Source organism: Podarcis melisellensis (assembly GCF_964234715.1).
Source record: "Podarcis melisellensis genome assembly, chromosome: 10".
In the NCBI taxonomy this organism is placed as follows: Eukaryota; Metazoa; Chordata; class Lepidosauria; order Squamata; family Lacertidae; genus Podarcis; species Podarcis melisellensis.
In genome coordinates, this window is record NC_138542.1 from 65,208,694 (window position 1) to 65,220,742 (window position 12,049).

At 45.0% G+C, this 12,049-nt stretch overlaps 1 protein-coding gene across 30 annotated transcripts in view; it reads right to left on the reverse strand.

Moving 5' to 3' along the window:
* The window catches only part of CELF2 (CUGBP Elav-like family member 2), a 518,056-nt gene that overhangs the window by 78,450 nt on the left and 427,557 nt on the right, over positions 1 to 12,049 (reverse strand). For all 30 annotated transcript variants that reach the window (XM_081927063.1, XM_081927066.1, XM_081927087.1 and 27 more), the window contains one exon: positions 657 to 791. In XM_081927063.1, the coding sequence (XP_081783189.1) occupies positions 657 to 791 (135 nt within the window). The remainder of the gene's footprint in view (positions 1 to 656; positions 792 to 12,049) is intronic.

Genomic DNA, 12,049 nt, shown 5'->3' on the forward strand with positions numbered 1-12,049 from the left:
CCAAACACAGGGTAGGGCGAAGCAGACAAAGAGGTGCAGATAGGACCAGGCTTGGTTTTCTAAATCTGGAGTCACCAGAGGCAGAGAGCAGGCTTCAGCTGTCCCCAAAGGCACCCTCCTACTTTCTATAGCATTAGAGGAATGGTTGACGTTCACTCCCGTAGAGAAAACTGAACTAGGGGAGAGCATCGCAGTGAAAGCACAACCACCCGCATGAGCTTAGGAGGTGATCTGGGCCCAGAGGCAGGCAGGTGAGCACAATCCATCTGGCCACAGGCATTTCTGCAGTATGAAAGCCGTTCCCTCATGTGCACCCCACCTGTCAGAATGATGGCCATCTAAATTAAAAATATGGGAGAAACGGCCCCTGTGTTGAATCTCTCTCTCCACCTGTCAAAGAGGGCAATGACATGCCTTAATGTACGTTGCCACAGATAACCTCTTGGGCATTATTCTTATTCTTATTATTATTGAGTAAAAGGTGATAATTTCAGCTTCTATTAAAGAATTCGCAGGGGTTCCTCTGTCACATGGCATGCTTCCGAGCATAGCCTCTAGATGCTGACAGTGGCTTCATCTCCCCCGGCCGTGATCTCCAGCTCCAATTAGCACTTAAAAATAATGATAAGAGGGTTTCGTAGGCTTTTCGCACTCACCTCGGCTCAGCCCGTCTGGTCCCCGGAGGATCCGGCATTCTTCTATCTGGCCAAATGGAGAAAACATCACCCTGATATCGTTCTCGTTACACTTCTTCGAAACCATTCCTATGAACAATTTTCTGTCTTCCACAGCTAGGAGATAAAAATAAAAAAAACACACCGAATGAGCAAAGGGCAATTCAAACCCCTCTTTTCCCCCTCCCCGCCCCCACCTTGCCTCATCTGTGATCAATGCTTCATTACCACTTCAAAACGAGAGCTGGTCTTGTGAACATGGCAGCGCTAACTGACGGCAAGCCCTGTGGAAAACATTTCGCTGTACATGCAACCTTCTCTCTTTCCTTTCTGGAGTCACTCTCTGCCTTTCTCTTCCTCTCCTCTCCTCTCCCTTCCTTGACCATCCCTACCCCTCTGGCTCAATCTACTACTACTAAGCGGAGTGCACAGATTCTAATTTAGATGAAATCTACCCTCAACCCTGCTTTCTAATATATGAAAAGAGAAATGACAATGGATGCCTGAAACAAAGCCTATGAACTCAGGGAAGAGTTGTGAGGCATATGGGACACCCCACCCCACCCCAAATCAATTTCAACAAGCTGTATGAAATGGGCAGCAACTATGCCAAAGACAGAATATTGGGGCAGGATTCCCCGCTCTCCTTTACCTACAGCAATACAGTGATCCTCACCCCAAACGGACATTGCTAGATGAGCATCCCCCTATCAGGGCTGAGTCGTTGCAAGATTACTACGGGGGGAAACCTAATCCCCAGAAGGCTTCTAATGCTGTGCTTGCAAAGATTATTATTTTTTCTTAAGGGGGTGCGGTCAAGTTATTGCTAGATGGTTTCCTTTTCTGTATAGGCTCACGCAAAGTAGGTCAAGGCAGCAGCTGTATGCATTGCATTGAGTTTAAGCAAGCTCACATTCAGAAAGCTTTAAAGCGACAGAGCCTGAAATGGCTTAAAGCTGGGTTGGGATGCGTTGACAAATCTGATGCTCCAGAATTTGGACTCAGCAGGCACCCGAAGCAGATTTCTTACTACCGAAATTGTTTGTCCCACTTATTATTATTTTTTTAGAAGAAACATGTTTAGAAAAATTCACAAACCGCTTAATAAAAAAACCTCTGCGTAACATAATGTGAAGCAATTGCCAATAAAGTGCAGATAAAAATCAGCAGATATTTTTAAAGCTTTTTAAAAGTTTGCGCCGTTTTGCTGTGCTAATTAATCTACCTGTTGATAGCTGGTCTGAGTCTCAAACGAAACAGTTGGATTTTTTGAAAAACCGCTTAAAATGTCCGAGAAGGATATGGGCTGCTCATATCTGAAGTTATTTTTGTTCTGTTTGGGTGAATTTCATTTTAAAAAAGCTTAAAAACTTCAATTTGCAAAAAAACACCCCCCCCCCAAACGCAACAGTTTTGTGTCTGGATTCTCATTTTTTTGCAATATGGCTGCCCTAGTGAGTACGGAGGTCCTAAGTTGCCCAGATGACAATAGCTCCCTTCTCAGCCTTGCTGATGTAGTCCAAAGGAAAGCAGAGCAAGAGGTTTGGCACCAGCTGGGCTGCAGGAATTGTCAGGAGGCAGATAAGGTGCCACCAGTGCCGGATTTGCACTTATCCTTCAAGATTCACAGCTTTCCAAATTTTGCAATGCAGTTCTCCAACCAGTGTTTACAAATATGCATGTATTAGAGGGAAATGTGTATAGAAATTGATGTATTACGGTATTTTAATATTTTGTTGGAAGCCTCCCAGAGTGGCTAGGGAAGCCCAGTCAGATGGGCAGGGTATAAATAATTTTATTATTATTATTATTAGTATTATTATTATTATTATTATTATTATTATTATTATTATTTAGAAATGAAGATTTTAGTGAAAATACAGAAATGCATGGTGTTAAGAGAAGTTGCTCGCAAACAGTGCTGGATTTACGTATAAGCTGAACAAGCTATAGCTTAGGGCCCCACTCTCTTGGGGGCCCCCAAAAAAATTAAAAGGGGGGAAAAACTGGATGTACATTTCCAAAATATAAGATAAAAATAAAAAAATAAAACCTACATACAGCAACAATGTTTTGTGTTGTGTAGGCTCCTGTGATGTAAGTATTGGGCCCCGCCTGCTAGCCTGCTCCCTAAAATATCACCGGTTTGCTCATTTCTATATACAGTGGTACCTTATCAACTGTATTTCAGTTCAACAATTACTTTGATAAAATACGTATTTTGTTATGTGCAAATGGCTTTAGATACCTATTAGGTCCACAAATTATCATATAGAATATATTCAACACAAAAAACAGGGACAATTTGTTGCTGACAAAGGACAGCTGGACATATCAAGGGCCCCATTGCCTTCAGTAGCTTAGGGCCTCAGCAAATCTAAATCCAGCCCTGGGTGCCATCCAACAATCTTAGGACTCCGCTCTGGATTTCTGTAGGGTTTACTCATTTGCCTTTTCCCGCAAGCCTTTTCCCATCAAGACTGCCGTAGGGGCAATAGGCCAAGACATTCCTGCCCCTAATCGCCAAGGTCCCCACCTGGAATAGCTCCCTTGCAATTTACTTTTTTAAAAAGCCAGCCACACCCTTGCTGGTGCTATACAGTGGTTAGGCACCAGAGGACCAGTGGTCTGATTCAGTATAAAGCCAGCTTCCTATGCCCCATGTGCATGAACTGAGCATGTGCCAAAAAAGTGTGTTCTCCTTCATGGAGAGCATGTGTTGCGGTGGGGGCTAACAAGACACCCCACTGTTGCTGGGCGGGAAAAGAGTTTGGCCACCATTATCATTGAGCTTCCTGTTACTGGGGAGATTCATATGTTGCCATTTTGTGATTGACAGCCATAGCCTTTAAATACCTTGCACACAGCGTTGAGCTTCCTCTTTTCGCTGTGTGCATCGGATCACCCACCCACCCTCCCTATGTTCAGGGTTGTTTGCTTGACCTTGCTATGCCTGTCATGGGGTCGTCTGCTTTTGGGGCAGGGGCCCGGTAGGAATTTTGTCCATCTGGCTGATTGGCTGGTGCCATTTGGTTTTTGCCTACTGCGTAGCAAATCGTCACAACTTGTAAGGTTGCGGTTAGGCATTGGTTTAGGAACTGGTTGGTGGAGGGGTATCGATTGGCTGTGCCTGCCCCTCCAAATGCTGCTGCTGCACGGGAATTCCATTAAAGGAATCCAGGGGCTCGCCATGTTTTTGTCCAAACCCCTGTCAAGGGGATAGGGCCAGGCAAGAGCCCCTGGGAGCATTTGGGGAGAGGTGAGGGCATGGTACCCAGCTCCATCTCTCTCCCCAAATGTTTGTCCCTTACTGACTTCACATGCATGTGAATGTCAGTCTGTCCCCGTGCGGGGTCAGATATTCTCAACCAATGCCTAAGCAACCACTCACATTTCTTGTATTTTTAATAAAGTTGTGGCCCAAATTATGCCAAAAACCTTAAACTAAAATCAAGTGTCAATGGCGTTTTATTTGGGGGGTGTCTTGGGGACCTCGACACGCAAACATGCCTCCCTGTTCTACAACATGTCTTTGCTCTGTGGCCAAAGGCTCTGCTTCTTCAGCAAACAGGCAGAGGTGGAAAGCATTCCCTGAAGACGGAAGCTTGAAAGCCGCCGATCGACTCTTTCCTTTTATTCCTTCTCCTTCTTTGATCACGTGCAACCCCAGGGGGTGGCGGGAAAAGGGGGTCTTAAGCGACAGGGGACAGATGTCAGATAAGAGACATCCAAGACCAGACCTATACACGATGGATCTGAAAGGCTTGGAAGATTGCCAAGTCACTGTTCTTGTCCATCTTCCTCCAAACCGCAAGTGCTTATTATACAGCAGATATCTCGTTCCTTCCTTAGCTCTGGAAATGTCATGCAAATTCTATGCACTGCTAATGAGCACATAGTCAGCGCTGGTAGGGAAGCGCGGAGAAATCGTTCCTCCAGAGAACCTGCCATTCAGTTATTTATTTCTATTATTGTGCAAATTATTTTAGTAATGAAGGAGTTCTTTCGTTTCCATTCCACTGGGGGACGGATGGGGGAGGAGGGAAAAAAAAATCTTCCTCAAGCCCCCTCCCCTTCTCCCCATCCAGGAGTATTAGCAATCATTTGCTGGGGGGGCAGAGGGGGGGCATGTAGTGCAGCAGAGTACTGTACAGAGAAAACCAGCATATTTTCATTCCGTTTTATGTGTCTCACAGCTTTGATACTTTTTCCCGCGCGCTGTGCATAACTATATAGCGGTGAAAGTGTGTACGTCTGTGTCTTGGGTTAGCTGTATTGAGGCGCTCAACTGTTTATCGCTCCCTAGAGCACCATCAAGTAATTTCCCCCCAAATATTCATGCACAGTTAGCAACATTATTCTGCTATTTTATACTAGCTGGCATATGGAAAACATGCTTCCCAGCCCAGGAAATAAAAAAAGATAGCAACTGAACCATTAAGCAAAGCAAACAAACTGGTGGGTTCCAGTTTGGGCCTCAACCCAAATTTCACGAAGAACAAAGCTTTATTGTAGAGTACAATTCACCAGGTATAAGGTCTCCATTTTGGTCCTCAGAACTGATTCATTAGGGCAAGATCACCAGGCCTGCACTGTTTTGGTTTCTTTGAATAAAGAGTTAACGTCACTGACATTTTATTTTATTTTATTTGCCGACCATTTCCTGACACCAGCTCCTAACAGACCCTTACTCTACCTCAGGGGTAGGCAAACTAAGGCCTGGGGGCCGGATCCAGCCCAATCGCCTGGTCCGGGAATCAGCATGTTTTTACATGAGTAGAATGTGTGCTTTTATTTAAAATGCATCTCTGGATTATTTGTGGGGGATAGGAATTCGTTCATTACCCCCCCCCCAAAAAAATGTAGTCCGGTGTCAGGGAAATGCCATTAGAACAGGGGTGGGAAACAGAGGGGCCGTCGTGTTACAGGGAGCCTCTGAAAATCTTGCGAAGCAGTTCTTCTTCCGGTGATGAGGAAAGCCCCACCTCCAGTGGGGAAGAGGGGAAAGGACGAGAGGATGCTGGTGGAAGCCTCAGGCCAAGCCGGCCAGGAGGGAAGCACGCTTCTTCCTTCGCCCACCCTGCACAGAGGTCTAAAGCGCAAAGAGGGAAGGAAAAGGCTGGGAGTAACGAGACTTCTATGTTGGGGGAGGTCCAGGAAACAACCACTCCCGGATTCTGCTAGCGATTGAGGCAGACATGAACTTGTGGCTCTGCACTGTAAATCGTTGGCACCAAAATAAAACCTGTAAAAGACAGGTTTGAGTCCTGCCTGGTTACTCACGAGCAACCACCACTGCCATCTGACATCTGGCACCCCACAAGGTCTGAGGGACAGTGGACCAGCCCCTGCTGAAAAAGTCTGCCGATCCCTGCTCTACCTCCTAGGTAAAGGTAAAGGTACCCCCCCCCCGTGTCCGACTCTAGGGTTGTGAGCTCATCTCACTTAAGAGGCCGGGAGCCAGCGTTGTCCGGAGACACTTCCGGGTCACATGGCCAGTGTGACGAAGCTGCTCTGGCGAGCCAGCACCAGCGCATCACACGGAAACGCCGTTTACCTTCCCGCTATAAAGCGGTCCCTATTTATCTACTTGCACTTAAGAGTGCTTTCGAACTGCTAGGTGGGCAGGAGCTGGGACCGAATGACGGGAGCTCACCCCACCGTGGGGATTCGAACCGCCAACCATACGATCCAAAAGTCCTAGGCACTGAGGTTTTACCCACAGCGCCACCTGCGTCCCCTGCTCTACCTCCTACTGCTCCCCAAAGGTGAAAAATTTCTTCACCTTACAAAGCTGGGTTGAGATAGAAGGCAATGGAGAGATCTTTGATGACTTTCAAAGAGGCTCAGATGGGCTTCTTCTTAAGTGGAAAATGATGTTCTGAGCATAGGAGCCAACTCCTAGGCCTCCCCCATTAAAATATTTGAGGGGCTTCCACCCCCCCTAGTTGATGGGCATTGCCATGGTGTGCATGCATAATGTCTTGTGACTGATTATTCGGGGTGCAGCTTACCTGCCCCCAATATTTTATTCAAGTTCTGAGCACCCCTGGTTCTGAGCATTTCTCCCAGGGGCAATGAAGATGAATGTTGGAAGATTCAGGACCGGCGAACAAAAGAAATAACCTGTTCACACAGCAGATGGTTAAACTATGGAACTCACCTCTACAAGGCGGCAGAGATGGCCACTAACTTGGATGGTTTTAAGACAGGATTTTTATGCTCTTAAAACTTGCAGTCCAACAGACATGCATTTATAGTCAATTCTGAAGGCCCACATAATTAGGGCTTCGTTAGCTGATGAAAGGTTGTGGCCTTAGTATAACCAAGCACGAATAAAATGCAACTAAAGGCGCAAATAAGTGTGGAATGGCATATTATGGGAAACCACCCAAAATGCTATCTGGGCTGTGTACACACCATACTTAAAGCAGCCCCCTCCCAAGAATCCTGGGAACTATAGTTTGTCAAGGGTGTTGGGAATCATAGCTCTGTGAAGTCGAAAGCACAGTTCCCAGGATTCTTCGGGAAGGAAGGGAATGTGCTTAAATGTATGGTGTGATTGGCAGATGAAGATGATGGACTTTTCGGAGCTGGCTGACCTGACTGGAAGAATCCGCGACCAGAAAGAAGAGGAATACCAAGAAGACTGGAAGAAATTTAAGGACTATTTGAACAAATATTGTAATATAAAAAATTAGAAAACACTTGAAAGTACCAAATAGGCCTAGGATTAAACTAGGATTTATTTAAATAAATTGGATTCAGAACAATAAGAAAAGTGAACAAATTAGATTATAATTGGAAGTATTCTTGTTTAATAATGATATTGGAAAGCTGTTACAATCAGATACAAGGAAGTTCAGAAGGGAGGGACTAGAGGAAGTCAATTAATATGTACACAAAGTTGGATTTTTAAAGGATTAAGTTTGTTTTTATTGTGTATTTGTTATGGTGGTGGGTGGGAGTGATTTTGTATTGTATGGTTGTTTTTCTCTGATGTATCTTTTCTTTTTATGTCATTGTTTTTGTTTGTTGTTTTGTTATGTGATATTCGTTATAATTCTGGAAAATCTAATAAAAATTTAAAAAATAAAAATAAATGTATGGTGTGAACACAGTCCTTGAGTAAAGCATGCCACTCCGTCCCGCCATGTAACAATGTCAAAAAACTTAAGTCACCCCAGGTGGCAGACAATGATGTGGCGCGTGGGCGCGGAAATGCAGCGAACGATGTCATTAGAATATAGCTTATGCTTTACAACATTTCCAAGGAGGAAGGACCTGTGTTTTATCGCAACCTATTTACATATCAAGGAGGGCTCTTAGGAGTGGTCCATCAGCTCGTAAGGTATTTCGGATGCGATGTTCAGCATTAAATAACTTGTCTGAAAGGGGCAGGCATTGTGACAAGTTAAATTAAAACTGAGTGTACGTGGAAGGCGGCAGAAGAACTTTGTAAAGCCAGACACCTTTCCCTTCTCTCCCTGTAGATGTACAAGGGAAGGCGGCGATCTAAGCAGCCGCTGCTTCAACTTCCCTTTCTCCTCCGCCACCCCGAGAAAAACAACAACAACAACAAAGGTTTTGTTTTTAATTTTCCAAACTGCTGCAGATGATGAATTCCCTACTGGCCTGCTCAAGTTTCGCTGGTAAACTGATAAATACGGCAAATTAACTAAAATGATTTCACAGGTTTTCAGCTGGAGGCTGATTTTATAGTAAATTAAACACCCAGCTCATGTATACTGTATATCTTTTACAAAACACTGCATTCAAGAGAACCGACTCAAGAGTAAAAAAACAACACCACACGCACGCACACACAAACCAATACATAGCTATGGATCAGCACTGCTGTTTTGCAATTGCTGCTGATAGATCTTCGGAAGGAACCAGACGCGTTGACTCTAAAGGAACAAAGCACAAACTGACCGGGTTTTCAGCAAAGGAGAAGCAGCACCTTTCGCACAGGATCTAACCCTGCTGATACCTACTGCTTTTTAAAGTGGTGACCGAGGGGCTGGGCAACGTTTTTTTCTACCTCAAACACCACATTCTGAGCTGGCATGATACTTCTTAATCTCAGGGTTGTGAGTTCAGGTCTTGTGGAGAATTTCCCCCCAGCCTGGGCAGGTGCCCCAAAAGAAAAAAGCGTGTGGAGCAATGGATGTGACTCATTTAAAATTACTTACTAATCTTCATTACATTTTGAATGTAACACTCCCAGAGCCCTGCTGGCTCAGGCCAAAGACCTACCTTGACCAGCAACCTGTTCCCTTCATTAGCCAACCAGAAGCTTGCCCAGCAACTAATATTCAGAGGCATGCTGTCCCCAAGACTGGAAGCAATCTACAGCCATCACTACAGACCTGCACCAACAGCCTTATCCTCCATTAATTTGCCTACTTGTCATTTTGAGTAGATATGAATACCCTATAAACCAACCCAGACTTTGTGTTCATCATCTAAAGCCCGTCTTCATGTGCCTGCTCCATATGTCGTCTGGAGGGTGGCAACATGAGACCGGGGCCTTCTTTGTAGTGGCTCCCCATTTGTGGAATGCTCTCCCCAGGGAGGTTTGCCTGGCGCCTTCATTATACACCTTTAGGTGCCTGGCAAAAATGTTCCTCTTAAACCAGGCCTTAGGCGGATTCATATTCTACGGCCTTTTAAATGTGTTTGTGGGAGGCGGGGTACAGCTTTGTTTTTTTAACTATGTATTCTTTTTATCCTGCATTTTTATCTCATGAACCGCCATAATAATAATAATAATAATAATAATAATAATAATAATAATGCCTACTCCTTGGTCAAAACACCAGCCAGTGGAAGCCATGCTACTGAATCAAGCTCACTTACCAGTAGGGCCAGCTCAAGCCATTTTGCTGCCTGAGGCAAACATCAAGATGGCTACCCCCTCACATTTCATGTACAAAAACTAACCAGATTGGCAGCAACTGAACCTTCCTTAAGCACTGGTGATGGGACAGTGTCTTCTAGTACATCTGAGTAGCTCACACAAAGCTGTCTTCCACCATTGGCCACCCAAGGCAGCCGCCTCACTCTGCCTCATGGTAGGGTCGGCATTGTTTAACCTGCTCAATGCCAATTTAAATGCATCACAATAAGAGTCCTAATTCCTTTCTCCCAGCTGGTGGGCACCCGTCCGCCTTGAGGGACAATGTACCGCACCTCTGCTGGTGAAGTCAAACCGCTAGCGGCACGTCAACACCAGTTTCAAGTCTCTGTTCCTCAACAGACAAAAGCCCGCCCTCGCTGGTAGGACCCGCCATGTTCCGACTTCACAGAAGAAAAGATTTCAAAATTCTAAAAGGAACAAAGTGCTGAATTGAAAGTAGTAATTAAATGCCATATGTTAGCACTAACACGTAGGGGAAAGAAGTTGCTAATTAATTCAGGCAGATTTAGATCCAGGTGTGACACGGACAGATTGCACGCTTGGGGTTTTTGCAGGGATTTGAAATTTCTCCCTTTCTTCCTCCCCCTCGTCCACACGCTTGGAATATATTATTAAAAAACACACACACAAAAAACAACCCTTTGATTTATAGAAAAGCTGTTAACTCTTTCCATATGAGTAAAAGCGGCTTATACATCAGCACCCATGTTTACAAATAGATTTCAAGATCTGTTTAGGCCAGCAGGCTAGTGATTCTTCCTCTGACCGCCCCAGCTTGAATGCAAGCATGTCTTGAGTTGCACCTGTGGGGAAAGATGTTCTTTGGGGTCATCTGGTTTCATGGTGACATCAGGTGATGGACAGCTTCACCCACCTGCCAGGAGGGCCACTGCGGGTGGGGGGAGCTCAGAATAAAGCATGCTGGCCAAATCCTGTTCCTCATTCCCAAACTGGGAGTACATCCTGAGAAAAGAAGGAAGGAGGGTGCAAGACAGCCCTGCCTTCTGCAGCTACAGTTTCAGGCTTTCGCGGTGATAGACTATATGGGACTGGCAGAAATGACTGGCAGAATCCGAGGCCAGGGAAGAGAGACGGTGGAAGAAGATTGGAAGAAATTTAAGGACTATCTTGGGAAATACTGCAAAATTAATGAATGTTAGAATGAGGTTGGTTTAGAAATTAAGTGGTTTTCAGCTGTAATGATTAAGTAAAAAGAAAAGAAAGGTTGAAAATTAAAGGAAAACTAAGGGTGAGGATTTGCTGAATTAATAATTAGAACTGGAATACAAAAAGGGGAGGTATGAGGAGGTCTGGGAAGTAAGTTATAAGAAAATAAGGGAATGAAATTTTACTTGTTTTTAAATTGTTTTTAGTTTTGCATTTTTCTATGTTTGTTACTTTTTGTGTTTGTGTTTTGTTTTTATTGTTGTGTTTTTTTTTGTATAACCTTTGAAATTTTAATAAATATCTTTTTTAAAAAAAAACAGTTTCAGGCTTTCGCACATGTGGAATACTAGTAGTAGTAGTAGTAGTAGTAGTAGTAATAATAATAATAATAAAATAAAAATCATCATCATCTTTATACCCTGCCCATCTGACTGGGTTGCCCCAGACACTCAGGGCAGCTTCCAACAAATATGAAAACATAAAAGGACCCCTGGACGGTTAAATCCAGTCAAAGGAGACTATGGGGTTGTATTGCTCAATTCGCTTTCAGGCCGAGGGAGCTGGCGTTTGTCCACAGACAGCTTTCTGGGTCACGTGGCCAGCATGACTAAGCTGCTTCTGGCGCAACGGAACACTGTGACGGAAACCAGAGCGCACAGAAACACCGTTTACCTTCCCTCCACAGCGGTACCTATTTATCTACTTGCACTGCGGTGCTTTCGAACTGCTAGGTTGGCAGGAGCAGGGACCAAGCAACAGGAGTTCACCCCGTTGCAGGGATTCGAACCACCAAACCGTCCGATCGACAAGCCCAAGAGGCTCAGTGATTTAGACCACAGTGCCACCCGCGTCCAACAAATACAATAACACAATGAAACATTAAAAGGCTTCCCTATACAGAGCTGCCTTCAGATGTCTTCCAAAGGTTATATAGTTACTCATCCCCTTGACATCTGATGGGAAGGCAATCCACAGGGTGGACACCACTACCAAGAAGGCCCTTTGCCTGCTTCCCCATAACTTCACTTCTCGCAGTGAGGGAACCGCCAGAAGGCCCTCGGAGCTGGATCTCAGTGCCTGGGTTGAACAATTAGTGGGCGGGGGGGGGGGAGACGCTCCTTCAGGTATACAGGCCTGAGGCTGTTTAGGAAATACTATCAGCAGACTATGGTGCTGGAGGAGACTCTTGAGAGTCCCATGGACTGCAAGAAAATCAAACCTATCCATTCTGAAGGAAATCAGCCCTGAGTGCTCACTGGAAGGACAGATCCTGAAGCTGAGGCTC